The 20,320-nt window shown below is 45.5% G+C and overlaps 1 protein-coding gene across 1 annotated transcript in view; it reads left to right on the top strand.

Annotated features, from left to right (window-relative positions):
• The window catches only part of LOC143998041 (mediator of RNA polymerase II transcription subunit 1-like), a 105,493-nt gene that overhangs the window by 67,003 nt on the left and 18,170 nt on the right, over nucleotides 1-20,320 (top strand). Inside the window, exons 12-13 of the mRNA XM_077493819.1 lie at nucleotides 9,477-9,577; nucleotides 13,572-13,770. Of these exons, the coding sequence (XP_077349945.1) occupies nucleotides 9,477-9,577; nucleotides 13,572-13,770 (300 nt within the window). The remainder of the gene's footprint in view (nucleotides 1-9,476; nucleotides 9,578-13,571; nucleotides 13,771-20,320) is intronic.

The raw sequence follows: 20,320 nt of genomic DNA, 5'->3' as shown, positions 1-20,320 counted from the left end.
TAGCATTGCTATGGGACATCCCATTAAGTAATTACTTAAGGCCCCGTGTCCCATTATGTACGATGTTATGTAAGAAAATAGGATTACCTGTAAGATCCTTTTCTTGGAGTACATCATGGGACACCGAGGTCCCTCCCCATTTTTTTTTTTTTTTGGAATTTAATACTGGAGCGGTGCGCTTGCAGGACGGTCAAAAAATCCTACAAGCCCCATCTTTGCAGCGCTATAGGAGCGGTGAATACCGCTTCCCATTAAACAATGGGGCAGCGTCTTAAACCCACCGGCAAAGCAGCGGCACTTTGCATGCTGTTTTAACCCTTTTTTGGCCGCTAGCGGGGGTTAAAACCGCACCACTAGCAGCCAACTTCATCTCTACACCCAATTGTAGAAAGGCAAGGATTCTGCCTATAATATATCTCCGAGGGTGCTAACCCTTAGATTCACACCAGGAAACGTAAGCTTTCCAAACTCTATAATATACAGCTCTGGAAACCTGGTTTCTTTGCATTGATTAAAGTGGAGATAACAACAGACTTGGAAAGCCCACGCTTCTTCAGAATGTGGGTTTCAATAGACAAGCTGTTAAATTTAGCATTTGTAAAGTAGGATGGAATATTGGCCCCTGCAATAGCAGGTCTGGCCTTAGTGGGAGAGGCCAAGGACCCTCCACTGCCATCTTTACGACACCATCACCGTGATGGAGGGCACTGACGCGGCACCAGCACCGCGATGGAGGGCACTGACGCGGCACCAGCACCGTGATGGAGGGCACTGACTGCAGCACTGATACCAGCAACTCGCTGCGGGACCCAAAAATATGACACCACTCAACATCTTCAAACAGGAGTGTACGGGCATATAGTACGGTGTGCTTTTTTTGTACAAGGAAGTGAGCCAGGGAGAAAAAAGGTCCGTGTGCTCGATTAAATAAATAGTTTATAGAGTTACGCATACATTGGTCTACTGGTCACATGTGTTGAATTCCTCCGAGATCCATGCCTCATTCATTTTTATAAATGTCAGGTAGTCAACACTGTCGTGAGCTAGTTGAGTGCGCTTATCGGTCACGATCCCCCCTGCTGCGCTGAACGTCCTTTCGATTAGGACACTGGATGAGGGGCAAGCCAACAGTTCTATTGCAAATTGGGCAAGCTCTGGCCAGAGGTTAAGCCTGCCCACCCAGTAGTCCAGGGGTTCATCACTCCTCAGAGCGTCCACATCGGCCGTTAAACCGATGTAGTAGGACACCTGTTGGTCTAGGCGTTCCCTGATGCTGGATCCAGATGACACCTGTCGATGGGTCGGCTGAAATAATGACCTCATATCGGAAGTCACCAACACATCTTCAAACCACCCTCTTCTTGCAGGCGCTGTTGGATTGATACCCACAACTCTTTTTCTCTGGGAGTGGGAATTCCTCCTCTGCCAGTGCACGCAAAAGCAGAATGCAGCAGTTGTCGAAGCAAGGTCTGTAAGTGCTCCATTCTGACAGCCCTCTGTGATGGTGGTAACATTTCTGCCATTTTGTGTTTGTACCGGGGGTCTAAGTACGTTGCCACCCAGTACTGGTCCTTGACCCTTATGCTTTTTATACGGGGGGTCCCTGTTAAAACACTGGAGCATGAAGGCCCCCATTTGCACTAAACTGGAAGCGGTATGGTGGCCTGGCTCCTGCTCATCATCCAGGATAATGTTGTCCTCCTCGTTCTCCTCTCCCCATCCACTCACAACAGGGATCCCAGAAAGGTTTAAAGCATGCTCTTCTTGCTCCTCATCCGCTCCGGGACCATCCTCCTCGGACTCCTTCACACTCCTGTTGTTGACTTGTCTCAGAGTAGCCCCCCCCCCCCTGGAAATTCATCCAGCATTGCGACTTCCTCATCTTCCTGCTCCTGCTCCTCCGCGGCTTGATCAATGACACAAAGCAATGCACGCTCCATAAAGAAGGCATTAGGTACCATGTCGCTGATGGCGCCATGGCTGCAACTGACCAGTTTGGTGATCTCATCAAATGGCCGCAGAAGTCTGCATGCGTCGCATTAGCAGCTACTGGCGCGCTGAAAAAAAACCAAGCTCCCCAGAACCTGTTCTGCCGCAGAGTTCGTACAGGTAGTCGTTAACTGCACGTTTCTGCTGAAGCAGCCTATCAAGCATATAGAAGGTTGAGTTCCATCGCGTAGGGCAATCGCAAATAAGACGTCTGACCGGCAGATTGTGTCTCCGCTGAATGTCAGCAAGGCGAGCCATGGCCGTGTAAGATCTTCTGAAATGGGCCGAGATTTTCCTTGCCTGCTGCAAGATGTCCTGGACCCCAGGGTATTTGACAACGAATCGCTGCACGACCAAGTTTAAGACGTGTGCCATGCATGGCACGTGCGTAATTTTGCCCTGTTTCAATGTGCTAAGCAGATTGGCACCGTTGTCACACACCACTTTACCAACTGTCAAATTGAGCAGTGTTGGCCACTGATCTGCCTGTGAACGCAAAGCTGAAAGGAGTGCAGGGCCCGTGTGGCTCTTGGCTTCACCAGCACAACAGACGCAGCACAGCATGGCAACGTCTCACCTGGCATGTCGAATAGGTTCTGGGGAGCTTGGGCGGCGCAGCGGAAGAGACGCTAACAGCGGAAAAGGAGGAATCAGCCGAGGAGGAGAGGGAGGAGGATGGAGTAGGAGGAGAAGAGCCAGGCCTGCATGCAATCCGTGGTAGTAAAACCAAATCTACATGGGTGCCACGGGTTACATGCTTGACGGCCGTCCAGAAGGTTTACCCAGTGGGCAGTAAAAGTGATATACCTTCCCTGCCCATGTTTGCTAGACCACGTGTCTGTGGTCAGATGTATCTTGGCAACGACACTGTGTGCCAGAGATACATTCACTTGCCGCTGAACATGACCATATAGCTCTGGGATGCCCTTCTGTGAGAAATACTTCCTTCCTGGGTCCTTCCATTGTGGTGGTCCAATGGCCAAAATTTTTCAAAAGGCCTCCGAGTCCACCAGTTTATATGGCAGTAGTTAGCGGGCTATCAGTTCTGACAAGCCAGCCGTCAACCGTTGGGCAAGAGGGTTATCCGGCGTCGGCCTTTTTTTACACTCGAACATTTGGCCCACGGAAGCCTGCCTTTTTCCAGAAAAATGTGAGGATGGCATGATTGAAGGTGGAGTGGAGGACAATTGTGAGGAGAGAGGAGAAGTAGAAGATGAGGCTGGATGGTGAGAGCCTGGAGTGTGGTTTTGTGGGTTCCGTTGCTCCCACTGGGCTCAGTGATGGCAGCTCATGTGCCTTCTTAAGGCGGTCGTCCCTAGGTGAGTGTTGGGCTTACCGCGACTTATGCGTTGACTGCAAAGATTGCAGATGGCAACACTATCGTCATTAGCGGACACCTTAAAAAAAGCCCACACTGCGGAGCCATGTGTCGGCGTCCTGGGAGCGCCAGATGTGACCGTACATGGTTGATGCCTCGCTCCTGATACATTAGAAGTCTGCTTTGTCCCTCCTGTGCAATGTAAGTTCAGCCTGCTTCTCCTCCCTATCTGCTGGTCCATATCTCCCTCTGAACTCCCCTCCTCTTCCTCTCTTGTGCGCAAACATGTGACATCACTAGACACGTCATCGTCAACGTCACCTTCCCCGCCGCTATAATTAGAGATCTCGGAGTAGGCAGCAACAGCGGGGACCAACCTCCTCCTTGGGCTGAGCTGGGTACTGTCGTCAGACTGCTGAGTGGTGGTTGTTGCTACCTCCTCTTCCTGATCCAATGCCAAGAGTGGCTGTGCATTGGAAATGTCTTGATATGGATCGGAAAATAATTCCTGTGACTCAAGCGGAAGGTATATGGTCGTAGAGGTGGTCTTGGTGGTAGTGTCTTTGCTGGTGCAGATGGAGAGGATGAGGAGGGTGCAGAAGAGTAAGGCTGAGTGAGCCACTCAACCAAGTCTGGTGCGTCTTTGAAGTAATCGCACGCACCTTCTGCAATTTGCCACTTTGGCTCAAGTCTGTTGCTCCTGCTCTACCCCTACCACCCCTGCGGAAGGGCCTGCCTCTTCCTCTGCCTGTCATTTTTTTAAATGACTCTGTGACAAATCTCTAGAGAAGTGCAGTATGTATGTGGAAGAAGGTATATAAACACCTCGCTTCAATCTGTCGTTTTTGGGGGCCACTGGTCTATAACACCAGTTATAATACTTTTTTTTTTCTTTTTTTATTGCGCTTGTCACTCTTTGTAGTATCACTGCAGAACCACTCAGCAGTCACAATGCTGCACAGTGGAAATGCACTATACTATGCTTTCTATATGTGCAAGTATTTTATACGTGTATTACACACCTATATACTGCACACCAAATAGTACACCTATACCAGTCCTTAAAAGGACCTTTGTGGACCTAATAGTAATAGCTAGTGATTTAAACTGACTGTCCCTGCTCCACACAGCATCCTGTCCCTACACTGACAAGACAGCTGCACAATCGGTCAGCAGTGCACTCAGCAATCACCAGCACAGCACTCAGCAGCAGTGCACCGAGCCCTATATGCTGTACTACACCTATACCGGTCCTTAAAATGACTTTTGTGGACCTAATAGCTAGTGATTTGTGTCACTACAGTCTCTCCCTGCTCCACACAGCGTCCTGTCCCTACACTAACATAAGACAGAATGTAAAATGGCCGCCGGATCAGGTCTATTTATAAGGTAGGTGGAATGTCCAATGGTCCATGTGCTGGAATGTCTCAGTTGGCTGTCCTGTACCCCATGATGGATGTGCCATCATGGGTCAAAGTTCTTTTACAATGTAAACGCATATGTCCGCTGGGCGAACAGCGCCAGAAGTCAGCCGGTTTGGCGAATCGCGAACATGCAAAATTTGCCGCGAACCGCAAGGCCATCTCTATTTATACTTTTGACTGGCAAAAGACTACTTTTTCCACTGGAAATTGTCTGGATGTATTTATCCAAATCGTCCCCAAATAGTCACTCCCCATGAAATGGGAAACTAGACAGTAGGTTTTTTGCAGGGTGCTTCGGCAGACCAACCCTTTAGCCAAAGGGTCCTATGCATTTGTACTAGCACAAGTGCAAGGCGAGATGCCTGGTGAATAGAATCCTTTTCTAGCATCTATGGCAAAACATAATGCTTTTGGTAAATCGGGCAATTCACTGGCCTGTTGTGCAGGGAGCTCGTTAAAGGCCTCTGTGAACTGGTCTTTTAAGGACTGACAGATGCCTATAGCTGCAATTGCAGGCTGAGCAACAGTACCTGCTAAAGAACAAGGATTTTAACAGGAATTCCAACTTTTTTTTATCTGTTGGATCCTTTAGCATTTGTGCATTGTCCACTGGACAAGTTAAACTTTTATTCACACTGGAAATCGCAGCATCTACTACTGGAACTTTCCATTTTTTTTGGTGAATTTTTCCTCCATAGGATAGAGAACTGAGAATCTCTTTGGAGGTAGAAAATGCTTATCCGATTGATCCCATTCAGTATAAATAAGCTTCTTTAGTAATGTGTGGACTGGAAACGCATGCACTGGTTGTGAAGGTTTCAAAGGAACCCAAAGAAGAAACCAGACTTTCAGCTGACTCTGTTAGGGGTAGCATGAAAGTGGAGTGAACCATGTCCGCAAGGATTTGTACCTCAGATTGTGAAGCTGAAACTCCAACTGTTTTCTCCGCAAAGAGTAATCTGTTTGTTTTTTCCCGATCGTTTTAGGGTAATACCTCATCTTGTCCCCACTGTTCCCCTGGTAAGGGGTTTGGAGTGGGAGAAAGGGATCTAGCACGCTTCTTATTCCCTTTAATGGAGGATGTGATTAAAGCTGCTAATCTTCCTTCTAAGCCCTGCAGGGCAGAGGAAAATGCATCTTCAGTCACGTATACAGGGGCCGAAGTGTGAGATGCAGTTGTACCACCAATCGCTTCCAATGACTCACCCTGGCTTGACATGTCAGGTATCTCCGGAGAGGATGACAATGTGAAGGCATGTCTGGAGTTCCCAGCGCTTGGGGTTGTTTTGGTGCCTTAGTAGTAAGCTTTGAAGCCATTGTGCAAAGCAAAAAAAGGCAAAGGTACTCTAAGCCCTTGTACACACGGTCGGAGATTCTGACAAGCAAATCCATTCCGGACCAGATCCGGAAGTGATGTTGCATAAACACGGTCGGACTAAGTTGTCAGAAAATCCGATTGTACATAATGTAATGACGTTATTTCGTTACAACGGGATTACGTTCAGGCTAGTAGCCAATAGCTTTGGTCTAGGAATTTGATCTGAGCATGCGTGGCACTTTGTCCGTCGGAGTAGGCTACACATGATAGGAGTATGTCCGATCGGAGCATTTTGTCGGAAAATATTTCCGGCAAGTTGGTCCGATCGGATATTCCGACGGAAACAGTCCGATGCAAACCACACACAAAACGCTCCAATAGGAAACATTCCGACGGAATCTCCGACTGTGTGTACAAGGGCTAAAAACGGTTCTATTTATTTGAACAATTGTAGGAAAAAAAACAGTGGTAGCATAGAATGATCTAATGCTATACAATCTGTTTTTTTTTTTTTTTCCTGTACTGCAAATGCCTGTGTAAACCACTCACGTGCACCAGCGTTTCTCTGTCCTATGGCAGCCTTGCCTCAGCTGCTTTGATATACACTGTCTGTTTCCCAGAGTATCGGCTTTAAGCTTTTTCAGGTGTGTTAAACATAACATGTATCCCTATCCACTCAGTTTCCCAATTTAGGGGGAGAGGAGACCCCCCCCCCCCCCCCCTCCAGCTGCTGAGACACGCTGTATTAGCACAGATTTAAACGGGGTCTATACACTATATTACTCCCTCTGGAGGAGTTTTTAAGGCATTTTACAATATAATTGAAAGAAAAGTCATAGGTGGACTTTGCAGTTCCTATACTTTCCTCTTACCTTTTCTTTGCTGCAGGATACTGCCGTAAACGGACAGATCCAAACTTCACCCATCACGGCGGGCAGCGTGGTTAAACCCTCTTAATAGGGGTTCCACTCCTTTGGACCATGTATAGCACCCCTCAGGACAGCTTTAGGTAATGTAGCAAGGCCAAAATGAGTCCTGGTTCCTTGGGTCCAGCCCTCAGAGGAGCGTTACAGGCAAAACCTCGTTCTTCTATGCGAGGCCCGAGTACTATCCTGGAGCCGCAGTGGTGGGATGGATCCGGTGGTGGACATTTTTTAAATCCAGCATGTATCCCTCCTGGAGCTCCACAGAGCACATCTTCACTCGTGCCAACACCTTTAGATACTGGCGAAAAAACCCGAGGTACTCCTGGAAGGAGGAGGGGTTGTATAGGGGAGTCAACTTCCTGTATTGGGTGTGCCAGTGTCAACACCTGAAGGTAGCGATAACCCACTAAGTAAATACTTAAGGCTCTGTGTCCTATGATGTACGATAAAGAAATTAGGTCAGCAGTTAAAAATACTGCAGCTGCTGACTTTTAATATATAAGGACACTTACCTGCCCAGGGCGCCCGTGATGTCCTCACCCAAAGCCAATTTGTCCCTCGGCTCCCGGGTGGAGGGGCCGGCATCTTCATTAAGGGAATCAGGAAGTGAACACACACTGGTTCCCTACTGCGCATGTGCGAGTCGCGATCTCACTGGTCCCTGCTGTCTTTTGGGACCTGTGTGTTTCTCAGAAGACAGCGGGGGGGGGGGGGCGGGGAGATGGAGGGGCCAGACATGTTGTAGATAGCCGCGGATACTGCGGTGATCTATGCCCGGAAGTGGGAGCCAATACCTGGATTATACTGGAGGATTCCGAAAAGTGTAAGTTCCGTGTTTGGGTGGAATTCCGTTTTAAGAAGATGCTTGAGAACTTGTGTGGAGGCAAAGAGAGCTTGACCCATGTTCTTGAGGTTTAGACTGTTCCCTGAGCTGAGTGTCCGAAGTGTGCCTTGTAAAGAGGTCTTCAATTTAGAGGCATAAGAAAGTTGTAAAAACACCCTGCATAGAAAGCTAACCTGGACAGCATCCAGGGTCCCGGAAGATTATTCATTCGAGACGGAGCTGGATGGTGGTTTTAGAGAATGCTTTGGGGTTTTGGATGCCTGTGCCTTGCAAAGACTTGGGCTGCATTCACACCAGTGTTTAGTTTTTTTTTTTTTTTAGGCAGGTGTTTTTCTTCAGGTGAAAATTAAAGTAAACTGCGGTTGTGTAAACGTATTAAACGTGTGTATGGCAGCACCACTGACGTGAGATACGATCACATAAATAATGAATGTATAGCAAAAGTGTTGCGCTAAACAAAATGATAAATATGAATATACATATAATATATATATATATATATAAATGTAAAACAATGAGTCCACGTGTCTTCCAACTGACATCAGTGTAATGCACGAATGATTGTTCATTCAATTCCTCCACCTTGTGGTGATCACCACCATAACAAAGGATATACTCTTACCAGAGTGTATTGGCCACCTATTACGGGGTTTGGGGTCAAATTAAGGCTTGTGTATATTATATGTTCCATCCACGCTTACTGTTCCACATCAAAGAACAAGAGGAATTGTCCAGCAGTCACCTCTGAGCGGTACTACTCCGGTCCCGAAGCAAGATGTCCAGTGTAAAATCGTTAAAATTGGCTTTATTTAGGTAACGCATAGCATGCCATTACCGTATTTTTCGGACTATAAGGCGCACGTAAAAGCCTAAATTTTCTCCCAAAAACGACCGTGCGTCTTATAATCCGGTGCGCCTTATATATGACCTGTTGACATCGCTGGAGTTCTTTGTTAACAGTATCTGTCAGATGGGCGCGCATGGAGTCACAGATCAATAGGGATGGAGATTCGTGGAAAAAGCCACCCGGTCTCTTGACGTTAACCTTCGGACTATAAGGCGCACGTAAAAGCCTAAATTTTCTCACAAATCGACCGTGCGCCTTATAGTCCGATGCGCCTTATATATATGGAAATATCCATTTTATCAACCGGTCGTTGCTAGTGCGCCTTATAATCCGGTGCGCCTTATAGTCCGATGCGCCTTATATATGGAAATATCCATTTTATCAGCCGGTCGTTGCTAGTGCGCCTTATAATCCGGTGCGCCTTATAGTCCGAAAAATATGGTACATAGGTAACCTTCCTCAGTCCAAAAACAAGGACGTTGGTTCAATCCAAATGCGATGACAGGAGATAAACCTTTTACCCTTTCTACAGGTGACAAAGCACTCCGATGTGAACAGGTGCCAATGAAATGAAATGAATGGGATTTTGCTTGTTGCCCTTTTTTTGGCATCTTGGTATCTGAAAACGCTTGGGTGTGAATGCAGCCTTAAGGGATGGCAGTGGAATAAGTGGAGTACTCGAGTCCTGTGTGACATGAGTTTCAGAAGCATGAGCAGTGGACTGGAGCAGCGGTGGCTACGTGTTGTTTTTTTATTTTATTTATTTGTGTGTGTGTGTGTGTGTAAAATATGCTTTGCTTTTACTTTTAGGCATTCCAGTTTTTTCAGAAGAACAGGCACCACTGCACAAATTGCTTATTGATCTAAAACTTAAACAGCCAGAAGTCCACAGAGAAATCCAGTTTGTTGTGGTATGTTTTTTGCCTTTTTTTTATTTTTCTTTTTTTTGTTATTATATATTTTATTTATTTTTTTGCAGCCAAAACTTTTTTTGCTATTTGTTATTCTTATTATTGCCATTGTCCCCATTGTGGGTGTTTTAACTCACCCTGTAGTGGTGTGTGGTCTTAGAAGAGAATCCGAAGGCTAGTGCCAGCACAGGAAGTGACTAGAAATCTCAACAGGGATAAAACCAAAAAAATGGATAACGTTCTAGCACTTCCACTTCTTCTGTTCATACCCAAATAAAATAGTCTATCACTCCACTGTAAACAGATATATCATACAAGTAAGGTCTTTCAAGCCTGTATAATTACTGTATATATTTAGAAGTTTCCACTTCAGCAGACTGAAATATTTGTAATCCCTCAAGCTTTCGAAAAGCACTTATGTGCGAAGAAATGCTGTGCAGTAAGAATACTTTCAAAAACATATATTTCACTTGTTTATTTCTATCAGTTTAGAAAATGCAAAATGAGTGAACAGAAGTATTTTAATCAAATCCAATATCATTTGGTGTAACTACCATGTTGGCTTCAAACCAGCATCAATTAAATTCATTAAGTTCTTTTGAAGAGGCACAAAGAATTGGGCAAGTTTGAGGACCATAGATGCAGTTGGTCAAGGAGACTTAATGCAACAGGTGAAAGACACAACATGCTTACTTCCCTTTGATGTTGGAAGATGTCCAGCAGTGCCATCAGCACACAACTGACAGAAACCAGTGGGACCCAGTTACATCCATCTACTCTCCAGAGAAGTCTGGCCAGAAGTGGTTTTCATGGAAGAGCTGTGGACAAAAAGCCATACCTCCGACATGGAAACAAGTCAAAAGTTTAGATATTTGGCTAGAGAGGGGTACAATAATTATCTGCAGCCAACAGTGAAGCATGGTGGAGGTTCCTTGCAAGCTTGGGGCAGCATTTCTGCAAATGGAGTTGGAGATTTGGTCTGGATCAATGGTGTCCTCAATGTTGAGAAATACAGGCACGATGCTTATCCCTCGTGCAATACCATCAGGGAGTGTAATTGGCCCAAACTGTATTCGCAGCAGGACAAAGATCCCAAACAAACGGCCAATGTCATTAGGAACTATCTTCAGCGTAAAGGTGTCCTGAAAGTGATGGTTTGGCCCTTACAGAGCCCTGATCGAGTCTGTCTGGGATTATTTGATGAGACAAAAGGATCTGAGGCAGCCTATATCCACAGAAGATCTGCGAGATGTTGGGAACAATCTATCTGCCGAGTGCCTTCAAAAACTGCAAGTGCACCTAGAAGAATTGATGCTGTTTTGAAGACAAAGGGTGTCCACACTAAATAAAGAATTGATTTGGATTTATTTTCTGTTCATTTTCATCAATTAACAAAATAACTTATTTCATTTCACTGTCTAACATTTGCACAGTAGTGTGTGTGTTTGTTATATACAGTGTATATATATATACAGTGTGTGTGTGTGTATATATATATATATATATATATATATATATATATATATATATATATATATATATATATATATATATATATATATATATATATATATAATTATAAATGTGTGTATATATACATATTACACAAAAGTCATCTTGCTTTTGGTAAGCATTTTAATCCAATCAGGGTTCTGCACAGTTTTGTGTTGCTTTTCCTTCATGGACCAGTTAAAGGCCGGGAAGTGTCGTGGACCAGGCTGTATCGTATAGCTGCCAGCAGTGTCGTAACTAGAACCTTCAGGGCCCCGATGCAAGTAACAATGAAGGGCCCCCCTGAACCCCAGCCAGGGCCCTTCCCTCCAAGTCCGGCAGTGGAACTCCAGGGCGTGGTCACAGGTATGACCTTTGTGAGCCCTGTAGTTCCACCACTGGCATCAGTAGTTTTTTTATTATTTTTTTTAATTTTTAGGTGCCCCATTGGGGGACTGTCCCTAGGCAGGATGGGGTCCCCGTCCCCAGAAGAAATGAGGTCCTTTTCTCCAGGGCAGATGAAGTTACTGCCCCCAGGTGAGAAGGGGTCCCTGTCCCCACGTGAGAAGGGGCCCCTGTCCCCAGGGTGAGATGGAGGGGGTAAGTAATGGTTTGTGGGGGGTGGGGTCCTCTCACTCACCATGACCAAGCTGCAGGCCGCGCACTCATCCATGTTGGCCTGGGCTCCATCCAGTGTGCTGGACGGATGATCAGCATATCTCCCAGAAAGACCTTTCATCATCTGTGTATGACGGGGGAGGAGGGGGGCTGGCAGACAAGCCTGCAGTGTCCTCCGGGGAGCCGGCTCTCATAGGGCTGCACTGCATCTGTGTGCTTAAAGTTTGTTTACCCGGGAGAAGTATGCAGTGCAGAGTGGGCTGGGGGGGGGCGGGACTCTGGCTGGGGAGAACAGACATCGGACTGAGCGGCAATGCATGGAGCAGGAGAGGGGTATTCTGAGGAGCAAGCCGAGGACACAGGTCATGCGGGGAATGCACAACTAAAGAGCAGCCAGTGCGATAGTCGAGCATGGAGCTCTGCTAGTCACCCTCCACCTCCAGCCACCCGTGTGCATGGTGCACTGGTACCCCTAGCTGCCTATGCTGCTGCCGGCCATATGTAGAGGGGGCTGCATGGGCCCCCTGCAGCACAGGGCCCAGTTGCGGTCGTGACTGCTGCACCCCCTATAGTTACGCCCCTGGCTGCCAGGAGGTTCAAGACCTGGATGTGCTGATTGGCAAAGGTGTCCGCATCACAAGATTGGCTGAACAGATTACTGATTCTTTTTGGCAGGCAACTTTTTTTATTTATTTATATATATATATATATATATATATATATATATATATATATATATATATATATATATATATATATATACACACATACACACACAATGGGCATAGAAAAGAATCACTCTTTTTAAACTCGCATTTTGTTGCTTTGTAGTCTGAAATGAAGACGCGCGTTTTTTGTTTTATCCAGCTGTATTTACTCTGAAAGATAGAACACCAACTTGTCAGAAAGAAAAAAAATAAAATAATCAAGAACATCTAATGGTTTACTACTAAGGCCCAGCTCACACTGCCACGACTTCTGCAGCAACATCCCAGCATGATTTCAGCATGACTTGCATACAACTTATTTAACAGAAGTCAACGTAAGTTGTGCCGAAGTCGCACAAAGTAGTGCAGGGACCTTTCTCTAAGTCAGAGCGAATCAAGACGCTCCCATTAGAGCGGTTCGATTGCACTTATTGGGGATGAAAACTTGTCATGTGACATGCTCTTAAAAGTCAGAGTGCACGTCACACCAGTGTGAACTGGACCTAATACCTCAGAGGAAGAGGTTCTCCTTTGCCAACAACTAGTCATGAACTACAGAGAATAGCTGGATGTACAAACGCAATCCAACAGCCTTTTGATGTATTTGGCAAAGCTTGGCACCAAATGTGTGTCTCAAGTGTCCTGTTAAAGTGCAAATTTTATTTAAAAGGAAACCTTTTCTGATTTGTGTGTGTGTGTGTGTGTGTGTGTGTGTGTGTGTGTGTGTGTGTGTTTTTTCCTTCCACAGAAGAGACCAACTATTGCCAGCCTGTCCGGAGCTGTTCATGCACAACTTGGTGTACAATTTTGGTTTCTGATGAGATCAGTGCATTTCCATGCTTGGCTGGGAATGACTGTATCGCAGCCTGGCCAATCAAAATGGCCAAACATTAGAACCAGGAAGTGCACCAGCCAAAGATGTCAATGGCTGGTAAGGGATCCTGGGACACAACAGTGCTGGAGCAGAGGTGTGTGGGCACCTTTTTATATTGGTAAATACTAGCAATTGCAAGAGATGTCTAAGCTGTCAAGAACATTCTTCCTACACACACACACACACACACACACACACACACACACACACACACACACTCCTGGAGTGGGTTAGATGACTTTTCGGTGATATAGATCATTATTTGAATGTAAGTATTACGCAAATGAACTTCTTTCCTCATCAGTCTCTTCCAGGTTGTATGGACCATTGTTATGTACTGACCAATAGATGTGAGAATAAAAGTGCTGTGATGGGTGCACTGGTGATCAAAATACCTTTCACACACCCGAGTCATGTTCCACCTGTCCTGGATATTTTACGATGTCAAGCAGTGTACAGTACTTTGCTCAACAGCTGTTTATCTCATACAATAAACCCTAAAGGTAAGTAAGGACACCTGTCAGAGAAATATTAGGGCTGTTATTATTGAACTTCTTTTGAAAAGGAGGTATAGCAGACGACAAGATACAGTAGATGAATGAAAAGATGGTATTTGAAGGTCAAAACATGGTCATGTTTTCCCAGATGTGCGCAGATTGCATGAGGCCTATACAGAAATTTGCTTTAAACAAAATCAATCAGCGCTGAACAAAATAAAGAAAATTAAAATTAAATGCTAAAATACTGCAGCTAGAATACTATAGGTCAAAATACCAAATCCCACATAGAAAAATAAAGTAACAGTACAGCGCAGTTAAAAACTAACAAAATAAATATAAATATAACACGTATAGAAAAGTCTATAAATTAAATAAGCTAGGAGAAATAGATTTTCAAGAAGAATCCGCATGTGCAGTGTGTCTTCAATCAGCAAACACAGGTGATGATGTGATCCCCTCCACCAAAGAGCAAGATGGACTCTCACCTCAAATACTGGACCCCTGATAAATCAGACAGGTCAAAAACGCATGTTCCCATCAAGGGTTAATCACAACAATCAGCAAACAAAGTGGAAGTGCTCCGGAGGTGGATCCTTTTCATGTCCCAAATACCAGCATGATTCCGCATAAAAGCATAAAAGACAAGATCTAGTGCTCTCCGTTTATGAAGGATTTATTAAAAGAAATGCAAAATAAAGTGATACACTCACATGCTTTTGCACTGATCTCCAGTGCCGAGTAGTAAGCATAAATACAGGTACATTCAGATGTCCACGCACGGATCAGTGTTGCGGCTTGCGGGTGACGTCACGGCTTGAGTCACGTGGTCCGTACGCGTTGCGTCCCCGAAAGTAGGCGGGACTTCATCAGCGGCGACGGTGTGACGTCGGACAGACGCTTTTAAGCTAGCAACACTGATCTATGGCCAATGAAAAGAGCAAGTGTGCGCAAGTCAGCTACACTGGGCAATTACAACAAATGTGACCCCGGAAGCCCAATGCGCACACAATAAATGTCAATAGAGAGAGTAGGTACAAAATCAACTAAAAATTACCATTGCTAAAAATCACCGGAGGGACACAGAGAGAATGTAGTAATTGGTAATTATTAGTATGCCTCAAAGTTAAAGCATACAGAGTACATACTACACCTCCAGCTGCCCTTAAAAAGGGCTGTTTAAACACATATCCCACACCAGAAATTGCCATCTCTGCTGCCATCAATCAAGACAGTGAAGCAGGAACAGGAAATGCATCAGAAAGTGGGAGAGGACACAGATAATAAGACAGAAAAGGATGGTGCAATAACCAAAACAACCACAAGGTGGCAGTAAATTAACCAATTATATAAACATTAAAGCCTCCGGGACTCCGCGTTTTTTTTTTTTTTTTTTTTTTAAAGCCAGCAGCTACAAATACTGCAGCTGCTGACTTTTAAATAGTGACACTTACCTGTCCAGCGCGCCCGCGATGTCGGCACCCGAAGCCGATCGCTCGCTCGTGCCGCCGCCATCTTGGGTATGGGAATCAGGAAATGGAGCCTTTTGGCTTCATTTCCCTGTTCCCTACTGCGCATGCGCGAGCCGCGCGGCGCAATCCGGACGGTCCCCGCTGCCTCTGGGAGCTGTGTGTTTCCCAGCAGGCAGCGGGGCACTTGCTGAAGGGGGGCGGGCGCTTGCGGAAAGGGGCGTAACGTACGCCCCTTTCCGCAGAGAGCTAGCCCGGAAGTGGGTGCAGTTACCTGGATTATCCAGGTAACTGCACCCCCCTCCCCCCTGAAAGGTGCCGATTGTGGCGCCGGAGGGGGGGGGGATTCCGATGAGCGGAGGTCCATTTTAGGGTGGACCTCCGCTTTAACAGAAGTATGCCTTATATGATCTCCTACAAGTGTAACAGCACACTAGAAAAGTGACGACAGAAAGTCTGCCATTCTTCCTTTTTTTTTTTTTCTTTTTTTTTTTTCCTAAGTATAGATCTGTTTGTCCCAAGCATATTTGAAGCCATTTATTGTTGACAGGTCAGTACCTTGGATAACCCTACTATGGTTGCACAGATACCATTTTTGTTTACTGTCGAGTATGTGTACTGATGCCTTTTGCGGTGTGATTTGAGCCCATACAAAATGAATGCACTCAAATCGTACTGCAGAGAATCGCATACAATTTGAACAGGATTCTCCCACCGCTCTTGTGTTGGTTCCAATATAGAAAGACAAGGAAACGCCATCTAAGAGGTGCAGCAATGGGCAGTTGTGTTTTTTTTTATTTATTTTTTTATTTTTTTTCTCCACAAAATTGTCATATTGACAAGTTATTTCTAACACATGGCATAGGTAAACTTGGAATTACACTCCAAAATATATTCTGCTACTCCTCTTGAGTATGGCGATACCACATATGTGAAACTTTTCCACAGTCTGGCCACATACAGAGGCCCAACATGCAGGGAGCACAGTCGGGTGTTCTAGGGACATAAAGTACACATTGAAGTTTCCTGACTACCTATCACATTTTTGAAGGTCCTGGAGCATCTGGACAGTGGAATTGTCTTGAAAACTACCCCATTTTGGAAAGCAAAGACCCCAATGAAAACATTCTATGAGGCGTAATGAGTGTTTTGAAAGTGTTGTTTTGTTTTGGGATTTTTTTTTTACACAAAGTTGTTAATTTTTATAAGATATTTCTAAAACACAGCAAAATGTATGCCCCAAAATACATTCATCTACTCCTGAGTATGGCAATACCACATGTCAGACTTTTTTCTACAGCCTGACCACATACAGAGGCCCAACATTCAAGTAGTGCCGTCAGGTGTTCTAAAGGCATAAATTACACATTTCCTTTCCTGACTACCCATCACATTTTTGAAGGCTCCTGAGCCTTATTGTTAGGGTTCTGTCCTCCTAAGTTTCCATTTCAGAGCCACTGTTTCTACTGGCTCATACTCACTATCCAAGTCTGATGGAGAGAGTTCCCCACTATTCTTTTCCAACATACTGCAGTATATGGAAAGCCTCATTGTTGCTGAATTTATTTTATTTTTTTAGCCATGTTGAGAGATTAGGGGGACAGATGTGGCAGATGATCAGACAGATGTGCGCAATGTTTACTGGGGCAGATGTTTACTGGAACAGATGTTCACTGCGACACGTGCGCCAGATCACTGGGTTTGTACAGATGTTCACTGGGACAGATAATTTTACTGGGAGAGGTGTGTGACGGGTGTTTTCCACTATGTGGGGACACTGTGACAGGATGTTTCGGGGACACTAGCTGGGTGATCTGTGTGTAAAAAAAAAAAAAAAAAAACTGTAAAAAAACAGCTCGTACACGCTGATCCCTGGCTTTCAGCCCAGATCCACTCTCCTTCTCACTGACAGGCTTCATGTGAGGAGAGCCGATTGCCTGACAATGGCTCTGTGTCTTGAAGGGCCAATCACAGAGCTCTCCTGCTGATCGGAAATGCCGCGTGTTCGGGGACACGTTCACTCAGGACAAAACGCCCACCTGGCCATTTATATGCAGTGCCGGTTGGAGGAGGTTAAGAAATTTTATCACAACTTACATGTTAAAAGCACATAATATATCTTGCATGTCAAATCCAAAACCATGGCTGATTGCGGTGCTCACAGGGCTGAAAGAGATGTATAGGTGGTCCGCCAAGTTGACATCACTTCCGCCCTATACCCACAGGGGTCCCGGAACTTCCTACATCTCCTCCAGCCCTGTGAGCCGTGATTTTGGTTTTGACATGCAAGTATATATTATTGTACTTTTTAACATGTGAGATAACATTTATTAATAAACTGTTTGCTCATTGCTGCACTTCTTAGATGGACCTTCCCTGTTTTTTTTATACTGGGATAACACAGAAGCCGTGGGGGAGGCCACATGCGAATTACACCGCATTCCTGTTCAAACTGCATGATTCTTTGCAGTGCAATTCGCACCCATTAATTTTGTATGGGCTCAAATCGCACCGCAAAGGTATTGGTTTCGGGTATCGGGAGCATTTGTGCAAGTACTCGGTATCGGCACTGGTATTGGTGCAACCCTACTTTAAACTCCTATCTTATAAATGATTGTTTCAAGTCCAGAACAAAAACAGATGGCTGACCTGTAAATTTACTGCCCTCCTGGTTACCCTCCTGAATACTAAGATAGCTTGACAGGGCAGTACACAGGCCATGGCCATGATGCTAAGCTTTGAGGCTAGGGAAATTTTAATGCCTGGCAGCTGCTGTTATACCACCCTCTGAAAATGAATTCACAGTGGATTGCATTTCAGAGGGCTGTAACTTAGCATTGCCACCAGTGTAAAGGAGCCCAAAAAGTATTGAAGCCAAAGTATCTGCATAAAAGACAGATTCTTAGCTTCTTAAGAAGGCAAGGCATCAAGAAACGCCTAAAGACACAAACTTTTGCTAATCTGACTGTAAATGTACTGGTATACGTTTTCTTAAAATATATTACGAGAGGAATATTGTAGGCTGCTATTGCTCACTGTCTCATGCAAATACTATTTGCCTGGCTGTCTTCAGTAGGGATGAGCCGAACACCCCCCGGTTCGGTTCGTACCAGAACTTTCGAACGGACCCCACGTTCGTTACGAACGTTAGAACCCCATTGAAGTCTATGGGACTCGAACGTTCGAAATGGAAAGTGCTAATTTTAACTAGTGATGGACGAACGGTTCGCCCGGCGGTCGTTTCGCGGCGAATTTCGGTCGTTCGCGGTCCGCTCGTTCGCTCGCCTTTTCCCGTCGTTCGCCCCGGCGGACTTGCGTGTTTAATGTGTAAAAGAACTTTAACCTTTGATGACACGTTTATCATGTGGTACAGGACAGCCAATTGAGACATGACAGCACATGGACACTTGGACATTCCCCCTAACCTATAAATACACCCGACCCGGTGGCCATTTTACATTCTTTCTTCTGCTACTGTAGGGAAAGGTTGCTGTGTGGAGTAGGGAGAGATAAAACGCTAGCTATTTGGTACACAAAAGTTCTTTTCAGGACTGGTATAGGTGTTAGGTGTTTATAGGTTTGCTGTGCTACTGATTCTTGCAGCAGCCTGAGTGTCTTTTGTCAGTTTAGAGAAAGGGAAAGGACGGTGTGTGCTACAGGGACAGCCAGATTAGTCTTTCATCATCATCATCATCATCATCATCATCATTAGCTGTTACTATCAGATCCATAAAAGAGCTGTTCCAGTAACCACTAATCGTTCCAGGCTACTCTTTTTTGCCACTTTGTATAGGGACAGGAAGGAAGCAGTGTTGTCAGGCAGTGAGGGTCAGTTTAAAGACTTGCTGTTACTATTAGTTCCACAAAGGTTCTTTTCAGGACTGGTATCAGTGGTACGGTAATAGGCTTGTACACGTATAATATTCTTTCTTCCAAATATAGAAGGAATATTAGACTTGACTGCTGCCCTTCTGCTGCAGTCTGCTAAACATTCACAACTCACTTGTTCCACAAAGCTCTTTATCAGGACTGGTAACTTGGTCTGTCTAGGGTGCTACGGTACATAGGCTTGAGTGCGGTACAGTCTGCTGTTCTGTAAGGACCACTATCGGTCCACAATAGATAGGGTTGAGGTGCACTACTGCTGACTGCTGCCCTATACTGCAGCAGTCCTTCATCGGTATAGGGACTGACATACAGTCTGCTAAACACTAACACACAACCTGCTTGGTCCACAAAAGTTCTTATAAGGACTGGTAACTTGGTATAGGGTGCTACGGTACATAGGCTTGAGTGCGGTACAGTCTGCTGTTCTGTAAGGACCGCTATCGGTCCACATTAGATAGGGTTGAGGTGCACTACTGCTGACTGCTGCCCTATACTGCAGCAGTCCTTCATCGGTATAGGGACTAAGAGTTTTGTCACAGGGTGATTTAAAAAATGACAGGCAGAGGAAGAGGCAGGCCCTTCCGCAGGGGTGGTAGGGGTAGGGAAGGAGCAACAGCCTTGAGCCAAAGTGAGAAGTTGCAGAAGGTGCGTTCAATTACTTTAAAGGACGCACCAGACTTGGTTGAGTGGCTCACTCAGCCTTACTCTTCTGCACCCTCCTCATCCTCTCGATCTGCACCCTCTTCTTCACTCTCTGCTATGTGCACCCCCAAAGACACTACCACCAACAACACCACCACCACCACATACCTTCCGCTTGAGTCACAGGAATTATTTTCCGATCCATATCAAGACATTTCTGATGCGCAGCCACTCTTGGTATTGGATCAGGAAGAGGAGGTAGCAACAAGCGCTACTCAGGAATTCAACACATGTGACCAGTAGACCATGTATATGTCTATAAACAATTTTTTTAATCAAGCACACAGACCTTCTTTCTTCATTTGGCTCACTTCCTTGTCCCAAAAAAGCACACCGTACTATATGCCCCTACCCTCCTCTTTGAAGAGGTTGAGCGGTGTCATATTTCTACTGGGGCTGCTTATGATATCCCTGTGCTGTGCTGACTTCCTCCTGGGGGTTCTTATTATGAGGGGATCACACTATCCCTGTGCTGTGCTGACTTCCTCCTGGGGGTT

This window comes from Lithobates pipiens, unplaced genomic scaffold (assembly GCF_037356315.1).
Source record: "Lithobates pipiens isolate NorthernLeopardFrog02 unplaced genomic scaffold, aLitPip1_a1.2 Scaffold_19, whole genome shotgun sequence".
In the NCBI taxonomy this organism is placed as follows: domain Eukaryota; kingdom Metazoa; phylum Chordata; class Amphibia; order Anura; family Ranidae; genus Lithobates; species Lithobates pipiens.
This window is presented reverse-complemented; position numbering and strand designations above follow the sequence as displayed.